The sequence below is a fragment of the Macaca thibetana genome, chromosome 8, assembly GCF_024542745.1.
Source record: "Macaca thibetana thibetana isolate TM-01 chromosome 8, ASM2454274v1, whole genome shotgun sequence".
Taxonomy (NCBI): domain Eukaryota; kingdom Metazoa; phylum Chordata; class Mammalia; order Primates; family Cercopithecidae; genus Macaca; species Macaca thibetana.
In genome coordinates, this window is record NC_065585.1 from 46194638 (window position 1) to 46211068 (window position 16431).

The 16431-nt window shown below is 50.1% G+C and overlaps 1 protein-coding gene across 2 annotated transcripts; it reads right to left on the reverse strand.

Annotated features, from left to right (window-relative positions):
* Positions 1-3077: 3077 nt before the first annotated feature.
* LOC126961147 (protein odd-skipped-related 2) lies at positions 3078-10710 on the reverse strand. 2 transcript variants are annotated; one of them, XM_050801213.1, is made up of 4 exons: positions 10314-10710; positions 5564-6332; positions 4423-4522; positions 3078-3573 (listed from the first exon to the last, which is right to left on the reverse strand). In XM_050801213.1, exons 2-4 carry the CDS (start codon positions 6217-6219, stop codon positions 3499-3501), a joined length of 831 nt encoding a protein of 276 aa, XP_050657170.1. In that variant the 5' UTR covers positions 6220-6332; positions 10314-10710; the 3' UTR covers positions 3078-3498. The 2 variants fall into 2 exon arrangements, with proteins under 2 accessions (XP_050657170.1, XP_050657169.1); XM_050801212.1 differs by having other exon boundaries at positions 3078-3655.
* Positions 10711-16431: the final 5721 nt, after the last annotated feature.

Below are 16431 nucleotides of genomic sequence, written 5' to 3' on the forward strand. Positions count from 1 at the left end.
AAAAATGCTTTCTCATGTAAAAAAAGGGTATGCCTGTGCAAAATAGCAATTGTAATTTCCACAATTATAAAGCACTAGTACCACAATGACCTACATTTCAAGGTTAGTATCAGTAAGAACACCTAACACACATTCATAATTTTATATTAACAATTGATTACAATGTAATTCATTTTTAGAAATTATTTTAAAAACCTTACTGCATAGACTGCAAAATGAGATTACAGTCACAGCTAGAGAGTAAATACCTAACTTGTGCATGAAGTTCTTCAGTGCTGTGGTTATGACTCGTGATATTTCCACCTCCTGGCTGGTCTCTTGCCAGGAGCATTGATTCACGAGTTGACTGTGGTAGAGGGTGTAAGGAAAACACAGGCTAATCTAAAACTCAAATAATGACTCTTCTCTGAACCAAAAAAACTAGCAGATCAATTTCCTAAGATACAAGATATTTTCCCTATGATGTCTCATAAATTTGTTCATTTCCTGTATACTTGGACAGTCTAAAGAAGAAGAAAACAAAACCCAGAATTTGGAGAGGATCTCACTGTTTAAAAGTTCACCTGGCTGGGCGTGGTGGCTCACCCCTGGAATCTCAGCACTTTGGGAGGCCAAGGCAGGCGGATCACTTGAGATTAGGCATTCGAGACCAGCCTGGCCAACATGGTAAAACCCTGTCTCTACGAAAAATACAAAAATTAGCCAGGCATGGTGGTGGGTGCCTGTAATCCCAGCTACTTGGGAGGCTGAGGCAAGAGAATAATTTAGAACCCAGTAGGTGGAGGTTGCAGTGAGCCAAGATTGTGCCACTGCACTCCAGCCTGGGCAATGAGTGAGACTTTGTCTTAAAAATAAAAATAAAAATAAAAATTAAAAGTTCACCTAAGATCATGAAGCGTATGTAGAAAAAGTCTACCCTGACAGAAGCTAGATCCTTTCTGAGCCTAGACGAATGCTGGATTTAAGTGTCTAGATTGAGGGTGTTAAATTAGCCCTATCGTAGGTTTTTAAATTACCTAAGTAGCCAAGATTCCAAAAATGTGTCACTGGATATAGAAAGGCAGAAACTGATCAAGAAAATCAGTGGAATTTAGCACAGGGCTTGGCACATGAAAAGCATAAAATAAGCATTTATTAAATTAATGAGTAAATAAATTAATTATGAATAAATTAACCTTAACTTTTAAAGTAGTTTGTGTATCAGATGGGGAACTGCTTTCTCCACTTTCTCCTCTCTTCTTCCTCTTTCCCTTCTGATTCTCATTTCTTCAAATAAAATAAATGGAGAGGAACAGTTTTCTGGTTATACCTATCTATATATTCCTGTAATAGGGACTTCAAGGATATGCCTGTAGCTTGATAGCGAACAAGGGTCATTCTTTGATAATTGGACTGAACCCTGTGCAATGGAACTGTGACACTTGTAGTCAGTAGGGGTGGGTGGGGCTGTGAGATTGACTATGTAGAAAAAGCCTGCAGGATTAGGGGGGCTTTAGGGACAGTCAATGTTAACTCTGCCCTAAAGTATTCAAATCTTCTGTACCAACGTGGGCAGGATCTTGAGAGAGGAGAGGGCAGGGAGGTCACTGAGTTAATTCTGTACAAACAAAAGAAAGCAAACAGCTGTTTCATTCCTCTAAATAACACAGGCACATGCACTCCATACTCCATCCCTGCCCCTACTCCTCAGGAAGACTTTGGGCTCATCCCATGCTGGGGAATGCATTTGTGTGAGCATTAGGCACACAGGCTGGTGACTGGACACTTTGTTGGAGAGAATTAATTTCTAGTGAGAGATAAACATGACTTCTAGCCTGCTCCCCTGAAAACAGAGGAAGGAATTAGTCAGGAACACTTTTTGAAACCTCTTAGTAGGTTGTATTGAACAAGGTACTGTTGAGAAATTTTGAGTCTAGTCTTCAAGTCTCTATCTACTTTTCTGGAAGATTCTAAGGTAAAAACATAGGGCATGTTGCTTGGAATCACCCTGAAAGTGAAACATGCCATCCCCACACAAATATACAAATTTTTTAAACATCTGATAATGCCTTGTTTAACCTGTTGTTCCATATTAAACAGTTTGTGAGAGCCTACTGGGCCACAGGTTCCTCTGTCATTCCCCCTTTAAGTTAAATCACTTTCCTTCCAGTCTCTGCATAGTACTACTCTTTATCTCCTTCCAAAGCCCTCCACCCAAATCCTACACTATACTTCAGGGTTGTCACTATACTAGAGTCATGTTCCCCGGGAACCATTTAGGAAAGGTTGAAATGCCTCAGAAGGTGACTACATGTTTGTCATGAGCTCTGTACATGGAGTAACCTGCACTTCTGGCATTTTCCCAGGGACAGAGACCAACCAGTGGTGGAAACCTCACTGGTAGCCTAACTGAGTTTGCTTTGCAGAAAAATCCTAACCTTCTAGAAGAAAGGATCCCCACCCTTGGAAAGAAATATTTTGTGAACATAGCTAACTGGTTTCTCCTTTCTCCTCTTCTCTCCTGTCTTCTTGAAGATTGTATCTTCCTGTACTCTTCTGTAGGATTTTAGACTTCCCTCCTGAAGGCAGGATAAAGTTTCTGTCTATAGTGATAAATCATAGTGTTCAAAGTCTAATGGTAAGAGAAGTTGCCCATCATAAATTGTGACAATAGGCCAAGGACTTTTCAAAAATGAAGTGGTAAGAAGCTCCCACCTCTTCTATGCTTCCTGCTTCTTCCCATCCTGTGCTTTCAAGTGGGACAACCATGGAAGTTGCATGTTATATTAAGATATTACATTTATCTGAGGGAATAATACACAACTAATTGAAATAAACAAAAGGGGATAAAACCTCAGGGGCATCAATGTTTTAATATCTTTGCAAAACAAAGAAACAGCCCAATTGTCTAATTCCAAAATGCCACCGTATAAAAAGGGAAAGGCTGAAGTTGCAGATTGAGAATTCTGAGAAATCCTATTTTTTTAAACTTAGGGATAAAGAATGCCCTTCAGCATTGAATTGTATAGAGAAGGCTCACTCTTCCAGAATCTAGAGGAAAAACAGAATTTAAATAGCAAGACACCTTTGCAGGAGTGTTGAAACAAACAAGAAAAAGTTTTATTTTGAAAATACAGTCTTTAAAGATAAAATTTGGCTTCCATTTTCCATATCTAGGCGCATCCAACAATATCCAAAAACAAACAAAACAACAAAACAAAGACCCACAACATTATGTACAGAGCTCTAAAATGAGCTGTGAATATCTACAAAAAACTAGCATATACTCTTTGTGAAGGGATGTAGTGTGTGGCTTTCTACAGTTCTCAGTCCCCCAGAAGAAGAGTTAACTCCCTGGAGCTGCAGGTGCGGTTGCAGCAAGGGAAGAGCTGGGGTCAGTGAATGGCTAGGGGTGCGACCCCCCGGGAAGGAGACGTGGAGAGGTGTCGGGGGGAGGGGAGCAGCGGCGGCACGGGACAGATCCTGGGCTTCTCTAGAAGTCCTGCCGCGGGGTGTGAGTCAGGCTGTGCCGCCGCAGATCACAGTTTCGCCTGAACACTTTGCCGCACTGCTCGCAGCTGTAGGGCTTGATGTCTGTATGGGTGAGAAGGTGAGTTTTCAGATTACTTCTCTGATTAAAGGTTCTTCCACATGTGGGACATTTGTGTGGAGATTCCTGTTCAGATGTGAAGCAAGCAAAGGATTAATCCTTCACACCACCACTGCACCCTTTTCAATAGTTTCTGTCTTATCGGTATCACAAGCGTTAACATAACACTCGCATGACAACAAAAGAGGGGACTTGCAGGAACAAATCTGTGCTCCTAATCCTCCAATCATGAAAACACACGTGCAGGCATACACAGAGGCCCGATTACACTGATAACTTCGGAGGTAGACCCGCGGCCACCTCGGTGGGCTTTGTGATTTCCAGCTCTTCACATTTCATCACCATGTCATAGGCAGGAAAAGGAGGAAGGAAAAACTCTAATCCTCTCTTAAGAAACAACATTCTCCTGGGTAATAAGGCTCCTCTTTGCTGGAAAACTAAACTATTCCTCAATGTCCTGAAAGGTACAAATTATGAGGCCCCTGGGAAAGAGAACGTATGGGATTTCACTATGCCTCCATTATCAAAATTACCTTTATTTCCTCCTAAACACGAAAGCTTTAAATGCAGGGCAGATTGGATGAAAAAAATTCTAAAATTAGGGTTTATGATAATCAAAGTGGCCTGTTTTTTAAGAAAAATATAAAAATGCTTTATGTTAAATAAGATTAATTTTATATATTAAAAAAAATCAAGAGTGTTGCTTTTCCCCACCTAGAGAACTAATCTAAACAGAGCCTTTTATGAGAAAGAGTCTGCCATTGAACACCTTTTGCAAAGCAGTAATGATAAAATGAACCAGCCACTGTTTTTAAACAAGAAAACAAACTTACCTGCATGTGTAAAGTTTTGTGAACTGCTAGAGTTCTAGACTGACAAAATCCTTTCCCACACTCCTGACATTTGAAGGGTTTTTCTTTGGAATGGATATACCTGAAAATTAATATAAGGTTTCATTGAAATAACTTTGCCCCATGATGAAGAGTTACTTTTAGCAATTACTTAAAAGGAAGTCACGGAAGAACAAAAGAAACAAGATTTCCATTTATGTTTTTAGATTTTTTTTTCCTGTGTAATTCTGTTTATGGTTAATCTCAACACACAGCTTCTCTTCAAAATGTTCACTGGCCTGCGGGTTTTATCTACACTTGATCGCCCTCTCTGGTGTTTTCTGGAGCTCAAAACCCCGCTGAACGGGCCTTTCTTGGCCTCCATGGTTTTCTCTGGGATTTAAATTGGCCAAATCAGGATGTAAGGCAAAGCCGAGTTTAGAGGTGCTAATTTTAGTGAATCCCTTAACGGCCTCGGAGGATGGGTACAGAAGTCTCATCTCTGGGGAACAGCAGGTAGAGTCCAGAAAAGATACCCCTAAAAAGGTCTCCCCAACTCCTGAGAAGTTTTTACCCAAGGATAACACTTACATTATTGTATGTCTTCAATTGCCTTGTATTAATGCAGAGTTTAAGGTCGTGGAAGGCAGGTGGGAGTTGTTTGTAAATTCGGTGACCGCAAGACCCCCCCCCCCACACACACACACACAAATACAGCTTAAAAGAAAGGTCCCCATGGCAGGCTCTGGGGTGCACCTAGGTGGGGGGCGAGGGGCGAAACCCAACAGAAGTAGCCCGATTGCAGGCAGGACCGGCACCCCAGGGTCCCTCGGTTCTTCCTGCACCACTCCTCACCGCACCGGGAAGAGACAGGATAACCATCCCAGGACTAAGGCCAATGAATTGTTCCTGTCCAAGGCTGAGGAAAGGCCCTCCCTCATCCCAAACAAGAACATAGCAGGAGCCGCTGGGGGGGAAGAAAGAGTAGATGTTGGGAGTTAGCTGAACTGGGCTGGGGAGCGTGATTGAGGGTGTATTTTAGATCACAGGGGATTATAAAGACACTTGGGATGTCTATCAGGACTCAGTGTGTCCAGAACAAATTCGCTTTCCCTCTCCCGGCCATCCTCCTTGCCCGCCTCACCTGTGATCCCGCAGGTGATCTTGCCTCCGGAAGGCCTTGTGGCAGATGTCACACGTGTACGGCCTCTCGTCCGTGTGGGTCCTCTCATGGATGAGCAAATTGTAGGATTTGGTAAAGTGTCTGCCGCAAAACTTGCAGATAAACTCTTTTTTCGTTTTGGATGGCAACCTTCCTCGAGAGGGCTTTCTGTCCGGAGTCAATTTACTGAGGCCCGAGATGGGGCTACCCAGCCCCGGACTCAGCTTGGTTAGGTCTCCCATCTTAGGTGGATCTTCTTGCGTGGCAGCCACCGCCAAATTGGCAAAGTCAAAACGGGGCCGGTCTTTGTGCAGGGCTGGGAGGACATGGGCAATGGCCCCCTGCTTGGGGTGGAATAGGTGGGTGGTAAAAGGCAGGGCCGGGAAGGGGAAGCGCGCGTCCACGAGGCCCTGCGCTGCCGCCATCTCCGTGATGGTGGAGCGGGTGATCTCGTGCACATTGGGATACCCCAGCGTCCAGTGGTTCATGTGCATGGTCTGTACCGCGCTGAGACCGTACAGGCCCTGCAGGTGGTCCACTGTGGCCGGGAAAGTATTCACGGCCTGCAGGAAGGAGTAATTGGTGAGCTGCAGCGACGGGTGGAGCGGGATGGGCGCTGGCAGGGCCTTGCTCCCCATTTTCCGGGATGCTGGGGGGCTGAGGGGACCACCCCTTTCTTCCAGGAATCAGAGGCAGGAGTGCGTGGGGCTCCGACAAAAACTCAGTGAGACAACAGCACGTAGAGAAAGCCCTAAAAATGGCAGGGAAGAGAGGGAGAGACCATGACTATAATCCAAGGTTGCTCCTTCTGCCTTCTGGCACCCACACAGGTTACCACACTCACCCAAGTCTCCCTCCCCACCGGACTCCAAGACCCCCGAAAGAAGCCGTGAGGGGACCTCGTGGCACCTGCTCAAGTCCACATGCAGATCAGCCCTGGGCCAGAGCAAGAAATGTTCCACTGGAAAGCGGGCGCCCAAAGGAAGGAAGGTCGGATTCAGACTCTGGACAGATACAGATCGGTCCCGGGAAAACGAAAGGCGGACAGCGGGGCAGCACCCAGCCCAACCCAGCCCACCTTCCCCAAGCCTGTCAGGTGAAGCTCAGTCAACCACAACGCCAATGCCGGCAGGCCGGGGCGAGCCTCTGTCGCCGCTGCGCCTCGGAGCTCCCGGGAACGGTGGGTTAACGTATGGGTGGTGGGATCCCACGCGCTGCGCTGCTGCCGCGCCCTGCGGCCGCCTTTCCCGCGCTTACCCGGACCGCAAGCCGGGGTGCAAGAGCAAAGCCGGTGCGCTTCATCCTTCTGGGCCAGAGGGCCCTGGGAAGGGCTCGCCTCGCCCCGCACTGACCTCGGAGGTTTTCTTTTTCCTTCTCTGCCCTCAGTCCCATTTATCAGCGGTGACGGGCCGCAGGAAAGAAAAGTGACACCTCAGGGGCTGGATTCGGCCTAGAATCGCCCCCTCCTCTTCCAGGGGCTCTCCTCCCAACCCTCCACTAAGATCCCTTCCAGATGGTTCAGGCTCCCAGGGGGTGGGATGGGGGCAGAGAACATCCCTGAGGCTGGAGGAACCCCTTTTCCCAGACTGAGTGCCAAGCTCTCGGGAGGCCTGAGCTGCTTCCCAGTCTGGCACCGAGAAGCGACCCCTGCATCCCTCCACCAGGTAGGCCCCAGGAGACCAGAGAGGAGAGAGAAGACAGGGGAGAGGAGAGAGGAGAGCGCTCCGGGGAGGGAGAGGAAAGGAGCTGCAGCGGAGCCGCAGTAGGCCAAGCACAGGGTGGCCCTGCTGGCCTGCAGGAACCTTGTCCGTTGGCCTAGAGGTGAGTGTGGCTGTGCTCCCGCCACCAGGACGCCCGGCCTGGGCCTAAGCAGGGCACTTCCCCTCTCCTCGTGCTCCCAATGGCAACACAGGTCTGATTTCAGATCCAGGTTCCCGGGAGCACCTCACCTACATTCACGGCGGGCCCACATTCTCCCACGGCCAGCCCCTTTTTAGAAAGGAGTTCTGCCAGCTCGGGGGACCAGGGCCTTCCCTCTGCCAGCCCCCCAGGTGTAGGAGTCAGAGCTAAGCACCAGTCTGTGCCACCAACCGCCAAGCCTGGCATTTGAACCCAGTGGGAAGGCAGGAGAGATTCCAGCCTTCCCTTCCCACCCAACCCCTTCCTGCGCCTAAGTTGTCCTCTCCAGCGTGTTGTGAAGTACTGCCTGTGGTTCCATCTGTGAGCAGACTTAGGGGGCTACGCTAATGACAGTGCGTTCTGGCAAGGCAGGATCTGGCTGCCTCTGCGGGGCCCACACCTTCTTCTGTTTGGAAGGGCTCCGGGACAGAGATTTATTAACGAATCCCTTCTGCTTGGTGGTATGCGGTCTGGGAGTTCAGGCTAGGAGTTAATGAGAGGTGTGTAACAGTCAGAGGGTCTCAGTCAGACCATTCAACCGCAACTGCAAACCCCCATTAGTAATCAACTTTCCCACCACAAATCACGATTATTTTTGCTCAGCGGCAACTCTCTTAGGGAGGCAGGAAAAAAGGATTCTACTAACATTCCTGGTAATCTATCTGATTATTTCCCTTTCAATTAAAAATAATAAATTACACCCTTATTTCCCTTTGTATAATGAGGATTTTCCTGAGATTCAAAATATTATTTTTCCCTTCGTGTTGAAAAGCAACCTCTTTCCCGTAGAGAGGAAACCGAAATTATTATTTGGGTGTATTCCCAGACTAGATTTCTTAGAAATAAATACAGGAGGCAAAGCACAACTCCCACCACAGGGTGTATGTGTTGAGGGAGGGAGCGGGTGTGGGGGGGGAGTGGTGTCAGCTAAAGTACTGTTGTGACCTGTGATTTCTACTCCAAAGGCACAGCAAACTCCGCCATAAAGGTTACTCTGCCACAAAGTTGAGTGCCATCTTCTTTCCCTTTTCTCTGAATGGTTTATAACACAGAAATTAACGACTAGTATATTTCAGGTTCATGTTAGCAAAAAAAAAAAAAGTGCTATTTCATAGTACCTGTTTGTTTTAATTTGCAGAGCATATAGTTTCTTCATAGGGGAAGAGCAAACCACTGGTCCTTTTGAAACCCTTTTAGAAACAGAACTACCTTAAATATCCACCAATGGCTCTTGCCACAAATAATTAGGAAGGTTAAATTTCCACACTCCCATTGAGTTGCTGGAAATGTATGTCAAAAGAAGTATTTTAAGTGAAGGCAGAGATCCTAAAGTACTTTCGTTTTGTCTAGAGCTGAGCCTTGTAGTTCCCACACTCCCTTTCAGGAAATAACAGCGATCTTCTTCTGCTGTCATTTCTCCACCGTCCTGTTTCAGACCACTGGTTACTTTTAATTTTGCAAGGAAATAAACTTAAACCAATGAAAAGGCATAAATATGTTGGTGGAACTGAGGCTATTTTTCTTTCATCAGTCTTCTTCACAGGAATTTCCAGGCATGTGGAGAAATTTTGTAAAATTTAGTTGACTGGCTGTTAACAAGGGAGATGTGTACACACTTAGTTCAGTGAAGCTTTCAAAACATTGGAGAAAAAAGTTAAGAAGTAACTTGATAGGGAGTTTTGCTCTTTGGTAATGGTATTATTACACTGAATTATCTAAAAATAATATACAGTCAGGGTTCATCTGCTAAAACCTGTGCATTGGTATCTGAGAGAAATGACTGATGGTTAGATAGATAGGCTCACTGAAATTCAGCCCAAACCGCAGTGGAATTTTATATAAATTAGAGAGCTATAGACTAAGTAGATCAAAGATCATTAAAAAGAAAAAAATTGTTTAAGGACAGATTGTGAGGGCCAGACTGTATCAGGTGAATAGAGAAACGGCTGCGAATTTCCTGTCCTTTCAGAGCGCCTCTGCCTTCCCAAGGAGTTAATTAAATTAAGATGCCTTCCGCATAATCTGGGTTCTGTTTCTCTCTGCTCCCCTTGCTCCCCCTGCGTGAGTAATTTTCTTGTTCTGCTCAGGACTGCAGTTTGTTTAGCAGAGAAAGTGGCTGTCCGCGCCCTTTCGCTTTGGGAAACGCCAGCCCCCTTTTGTTCTCTGCTAACAGGTAGGAAGACAGATCGGGGCTCCCTCCACAAACACCTTTTCCTCGCTCCTTCTTTGTACAACTGCAACTCCTTTCTCACTTGCCATTTCTCGGGAATCCCAGCGTTTAAGCCCCCGGGGAGTTTGCTTTTGGCCCCCCCTCAGTCAGGACTGGAAGGTGGGAGGAAAATTTAAAAGCCAGCACAAGGTTGACAAATTACCGAGAACTGAACTATTTCCCTCTTGAAATGCGCCTTCAGCGTCGCTGGCTGGGCAGGCACCGGGTGTCCGGGCCCGTCCACGCTGCGCTGCCGCGGCTGCCCCGGGACGAGTCGACCAGGGCTTGCTAGGACAGGGGCAGAAACACCATGGGGTTGTGGGGTTTGATCTCAGTGTACGTCGATCGGCTTTTATAAGAAGTCTTGCCGACCGCTTAGATTAAATATCCCAAAACAAAACTAAGAAACCATACGTAGAAGTGTGTGTGGCTGGGTGTTAGCTGGGAGTTGCATGCCAGGGACCCAAGGAAGTGAGAAATACAGTGCCCTGGGATTGCATCCCCATGATCTATTTTCACATCTAAACTTGGGGCACACCAGACCGAGAATCTGAACGCCTCTTGCACCCCCAAACCCTTCCTTCCAAAGGGCGGCTACAGCCCCTTCCCAGGGCGGACACTCACCTCCTGCAGAAAGGTCTGCCTGCTCAGCAGCGCTCAAACCCGGTCCAGGCAGCGAGGCGCACAGTTTGGAAAGGTCATTGAGTCCACGCCTGGCAAACTTTTTTTTCCGCGCGGAGTCGCAGGAGTCGCGGACATGATCTGGAGGACGCGAGCAGCGAAAGCAAGAGCAGATCCACGTCTTCTTCAGAGTCTGTGGACGCGGACTGTGTAAAGACCCGGGGTGCTTGGGGCAGGCGTTCAGCGCTCGCCCAGAACCTCGCTGTTCCGCGAACCTCTCGCTGCCGACTCCAGCTGAGGTCGGAGCCCACAGCCTTGCAGGGCCATCACCCTCCAGCAGCAAGCACGCCGAGCTCCGTCCCCGCCCGCGTCCCTCCCCAGGCTGCCCCAGGCCGGGAGTCTTGGGCTTTAGTAGCGGCCCCGCCTCCCCTTCGGGCGGGCGTCCCGCCGCCGAGCGGGGCCCTCAGCGCCCTGGCTCCGCCTTCGCGCCCGGCGTCTGCTAATGGTCCACTCTGTTTACTTGTGTTTGGATAGCAACTGAGCCTTAAAGGCACAGGTTTGCTCGAGGTTTCCCTCGAGCAGCCGTAGGTGACTCAGTTCAAAACTCATATACAAACACAATGCCCACCCCCTTTCTTCTCGTTGCCACTTTTCCTTATACTATTAGAAACTCAACAACTGCTTCTCTGCCTCTCAAAGACCCTGCAGAGAATCCCAAAGGGCATTTAGTAATTTTATTTGGTGCGCTCGCCGGCTTCATTTGCACATCTTAACACGTTCAATACAACTACCTTCACCGTAGAGTAAAATAAATCAGTTCTAGACTGTATTCTCCAGCATAAATCACTCTTTCCCCAATTTTGAACAGCTTTGTACATACTTTTGGTCAATTATGACATGTGTAGTCTGCTTTCGCCTGCTGTTTTCTAAACGAAGTTTGTTTACAGAGGTGGCAACTGACTAATTTAGTAATTATTGCAAAGACGCGTGGAATGCCCCAGGAGAAATTTCTTCCAATATTTAAGCTTTAATCGGCAAATGTTCATTTCTTACGCAGTAAACCAACTTGGTTAAAAGAGGGGGCATCTGCAACCCATTGGCAAACAATAAAGAATCCATCTGGAATGGGTGAAGAACATTTTTAAAATTTAGGAAAATGCGATTCTAGTTTTTCAAAACATTTACATCGTCATTCCCAGGAAAAATTGAGTCCATTGTTCAGTCGCCAGGAAAGTTAATCGAATTCAAAGTGCTGTGATACATTCTTCAGGTTCTTCTAAAGGTTTGGTCTTGTGTGAGTGTAACTGCAAAAAGCACTTCAACCACTCTGGAATAGGGGTGACAGAGTGACAGGAAGGGAATGATACACACCCATTTTAAGCAGCTTCTTTTCAGATGTGATTTGCGTGATCAACACTAAGCAAAAACGCCCTTCGTCCCATACGAGTTGCCAGAGGGGATTTGTGTTAGCCCAGGCAAGCCCGCACTTAGAGGAGGTAGATCTTCAACCAAGAGGCTGTACAATTCAAAAGTCTTCCGTCGAAAGATGGTTTTGGATGGGACTCCCCAAAGGACAATTTAAAAAACTCAATCGTGCGGGGAAGTAGACAAATATAAGCAGAGGCTAAAAACTGTCAAAAGGTTAAGCAGTAATTGGGGAGTCAGGCAGAAGCTCCCAGATATTATTTTATTAAGATAAAATTATTTCTATTTTATTTATGCCGAGGTGGAGAGAATTTTTCGTTCCTTTGGTAAAACATAACAGGGGTCGCAGATCTTTTTTTCTATCTTTCCAATTTTAAGTTCGCAAAGATTAAAAAGTGAGCTTAAAACGGAGATCCGAGTGTTTAATATCCTGCAGTACTTAACTGCTTCAAAGTAGATTTGACACACAGAATAGAAGCAGCAGAATGCCTAAGCATTCAGATTTTTTTTTTTTTTCACATTTTCCCTAGTGGGTCCCATAGGGGTGCTTTCATTTTAGAGCTCAGTCCTGAGCCTCAGCTGCGGGGCGCCTGTGGTCCTCTCTCTCCAACTGCCTCATTCCTCCCGCATCTTTTCTCAATTTGGGAGATTTGGAGGGAGCTTTCTCTTCTTTCAGACTCCCCAAGTCTCCCACTCACGGGGTGGTGACCTGAAGAGCGTTCCTAAGCTTCACACTTCCTTTTCATCAAAGGGGAGGCAACTCCCCAGCAGCGAGCTTCACACCTTTCCCGCCCTTAAGTATGTGTACGTTGGGTGCGGAACCGTTTGGTTTTCCGGAGGGGTAGGCAGAATTTCCAACCACCCACGAGCTGCTCCCTCTTTCCGCAAACCTCCTAACCCCGGGGTTTTTCCATAAATGTGTTTACTTCGTCCACTCCAGCCTGCGAAGTTCCAAAATGGAGTCTGGGCCACGCCGGCGTTCTGGGCACGACTGCGGTCGCTTGGAAAGGTAGGGAAGAGTCGGCGAACTCCAGCTTTGGGGGATGCCGCGTGGCCCGGCCGCGCCTAGGCTGCCTGCTGGCCCTGCAGCCTCGATGGGCAGGTGCGCGCCGGACGCGGGGAGCGGCCCGGAGGCTGAGCGCAGCGCAGCACTGTCCACGGGCCTTCCTGGGCCACCTCTGCGCCCACCGCGGGCTGACCCTTGCGTTTCTCCAGCCTCAGACCCAGCCAGCCCCTCATCCCGGCCAGCGTCTAGGGCGCAGGCATTGCGGAGCCCACCCAAGAGCAGGTCACCGGCCAGGCTCTCCGCCCGCCCCCAGCAGCCCCCGGCGCAGAAAGGCCACCTGGCCCACGGGCGAGTTGTGGGTTTCGGGTGTGCGGAGAGGGAAGTCCCGGAGTCTGCAGTGGCCCAGCTGTGCCCCGGGGGCTGTCTCCGCCGAGCAGTTCCATTCCCGCCGCGGCCCCGGGGACCTGAGCTGCTGGCTCGCTCTGAAATTTCCGCTGACCCGGTAGTCTGCTGTCCTCGCGGCTCTGGGCTTTCGACACCAAGGACTCTCTCAGGGAAATGGCTAACTGACGAGGGGCGCGAGCAGCGGTTGTCTGAACCCCAACCGCTGCAAGTTTACGCCCCGGGAGACCGGGATGAAGGCCAGGGAGAGGAAACGCGGAGGAGGTGGAGGAGGAGGGGGCGCGCAGCCCAGGCCCCTGCCCCTGGCCCACCCAGGAGGCTCTGCCAGCTAAGCAGCGAGCAGGTGTCAGACACAGACTTCCCTGGAGTTGACTCTCAGGCTCTCCCACTCGAACCGCGCGCCTCTGCCACTCGGACTCGGATCCTAGAAACTTTTAATCTTTCAAGAATACAATATGGAAACCTTATCTTTTTCCAAGGATCCCAGCCACTACCCCCGGGGACTCGCCTCCCTTCTCCTCAGCCTTCCACTGCCTCTGCGAGGCGGGGACCTTTTGCATTTGAACTTCCCGCACTATTGGCCGTTTTTCGCCATAGCCTGGAGGAGTAGGGAGCTCGGCTCTGCTTGGGGTGCGTGCACCCTGGCCCCGGAGTAGCAAGGACGCCTGGGGAACCCAGAAGAGGATTGCGTGTACTAGGCCGAGTTGAGGGTGCGGAGACAGGGGCAAAAAGCTAAGAATTTTATATTTAAAACAGCGCGTCAGCGCCCGCGCTCTCTGCAGGGCTGAGGTGGGAAAGCGCAGCTGCGGGCTGTAGTCAGCAGCCGGCGGGAAGGGCCGCAGCGCCCCCTGGAGGCACTGGCCGAGCTCTGCGTGGCGCGGGCTGAGGGGGCGGCCACCCCCGTGGCCGGCTCCTCTGCTTCAGGGCTTGGCCACCAGCTGGCCCGCCCGCCCCGCGGCTCCCTGTACCTGGGCTCGAGCTCCCTTGCTGCAGAGAAAGAGTCGTGTATGCGGCAGGGGTCCTGTGGAGAGGGCCTGGGCCTATTATCGGGATTAAAAGGCTTCTCCACACCCACCGTCGGGTCCTTTGTGGAAGCCCCACAAGGTGCCCCCCACCCCCAGAGACTTTTCTCCTGGTGGGTTTCTGAGACGGATTTTTCGGACCCACGACGCCACTCCGGGCTGCCCTGACTTCCCCAGAGGAGAGGAAAGACACCAGTTCTGACACCAGCGCAGGGAGTTCGCAGGCGGTCCAGTGCCCCAGATTCCAAGGCCGGGGACCTTGTCCCGGCGGGAGATGCAGAGGGGTTTCCCAGGGGACCGCGTGCAGACAGGCTGCCCCACTCCCACGGATCGCGCGGGGGCGTTCCCGCGTCTGCAGGAGCTGAGGGTCGCTCCTCACTCCAGGAACCCCGCCACCCCGAGTCGGGCCAGGCCAGGCAGCCTCAGGCACTCTTCCGGCCACCAGCCTGCGAGGCACTGAGTTACAGGGAAGGGGAGCTCTGTGGGAACGCCGAGCACGGGGTCGCAGGGCAAGTTGCGTGGCCGTGGCCCGGGTGGTCTAGCCTGGGGACAGAAATTTCCTTGAGCCCAGTTCCAGCCCGGGTTTGGATCTCCCAGGTGAGGCTCTCGGCTGCCGCAGCGGTGGATCCCAGAGCCGGCGCAAGGCCACCCAGGCCACCGTCAGCCCCTCGCTAGTCGCGAGATGCCTCCGCGACCCTGGAGCGTGAGGATGGTCCCGGGGCAGGAGCGAGCGGAGGGGCGCTGGATACCGCTCGGGCTCCGCGGTCTCCAGGCCCGCGCCGCACGCCGAGGTGGGTAGGAGCGGGCTCCCGGGGCGCGCGGGCAGAGAGTGTGTTTTCGTCTTCCGGTGACTCCAGGGAAGGGGATCTGCTGCAGTTTGCCTAGTCGGAGAGAGCCGGCCAACGCCCATGATCCTGCGTCCAGGGCTGCTTCTAATTCATGGTGCTTTTCGAACTGAGCGCCTCAGTGTCCGTGACAAGGAAGGCATATAGCAGTGAAGGACAGGCCCCAGACTCATCCGGGGGGGGGCAGGGGGCTCTCCGCACGGGACCTCTCTGGGAAGGCCCCAACCGCCGAGGGCGGGACTGGCCCGGCTGTTGTGCTCAATCTGGGTAGACGATGGATGACAGAAAAGAACATCCTGGGAAAAGACTAGGGCACGGTCAGCAAACCTATATTTTTGTTAGGCTTTCATGTTGTGTGTGTTTTTCAACACACTTGCCAAAGCTTAAACGTTGGGAAAATTCAAACGGAAATCTTGATTTCCGATGACCTCCGTTCCTACGCGGCAGTGAGTTGGCTGGAGCTGAGCAGCTCTACCCTCCCGTCTCCGGACTTGTTTTTAAAAGGTCAGCTGAAGATTGCCTTGGACGTTCCATTTCCCGCTGCAGATTTCGTTTCCCCAGGACGCTGGGATAGGTCCGAGTTACCCTCTAGAGCAGCGGTTCTTAAAGTGTGGTCCAACAGCATTCGCATCATCTGGAACTTGTTAGAAATGCAAACTCTCTGGCCTCACCTACTAAGTCAGAAACTGGGAGTGGGGCCTGGCAATCTGTGTTTTGAGCAAGCCCTCCAGGTGATTCTGATGCATGACAAAGTTTGAGAACCACTAACCTAGATCAAATTGACATTGGGGACCATTGCGGGCGGGCGCGATTCATCTTTCTCACGCGTGCTCTCTCTCCTGCTCCGTTCCTACCTCTTCTTTCTTCCTTCACTCTAGAGAATGCACGCATAAACGCATCTGCTTTAGGCAGCTTATTCATTCATTCACTCGCTCATTTATTTCTCATTCATAAGACTTTCCAAGGGCACCTTCAAATACTTGGAAACGTGCTGAGGATACCTAGGGGAACAAGGCTCTACGCCTACCCGCAAGGAGTCAGCATAAGATGGTGGGGAGAGCAATGGAGAGAAAGTGCAGGTGCCTTCTTTCACGGCCAGTTGTTGTTATTAGTATTATCTAAGACTAGATCTGACTGGTTTCAGGAAATGTCGCACCTCATTTTACAGTTTCTAACCATTTGTAACACTTGCCTGCCTTCCTTGTCCGTGCCGATGTCATTCTCTTATTTTCATCACATTTTAGGGACCTTTCTGTGTGTCTACTGCACACACTTCCACACAAATCTTGACACACTTGACCCACACCTTGCCAACCCTCCCTGTAATAGGTCAGAGTGGCACTAGGGGTAAGAGAGTGTCACGATCCGAGGGACCATGGGTGGGCCAGGGTTCAGAGTCTCTGTGCCCCTGGATTACCCTG

Coding starts and splice junctions, on each gene's coding strand:
- LOC126961147 (XM_050801212.1), bottom strand. CDS start 6,219: ATGGGGAGCAAGGCCCTGCCAGCGCCCATCCCGCTCCACCCGTCGCTG. Junction 4,523..5,563: donor GATCACCTGCGGGATCACAG/GTGAGGCGGGCA, acceptor ATTAATTTTCAG/GTATATCCATTCCAAAGAAA. Junction 3,656..4,422: donor ACAAAACTTTACACATGCAG/GTAAGTTTGTTT, acceptor ACATCTGAACAG/GAATCTCCACACAAATGTCC.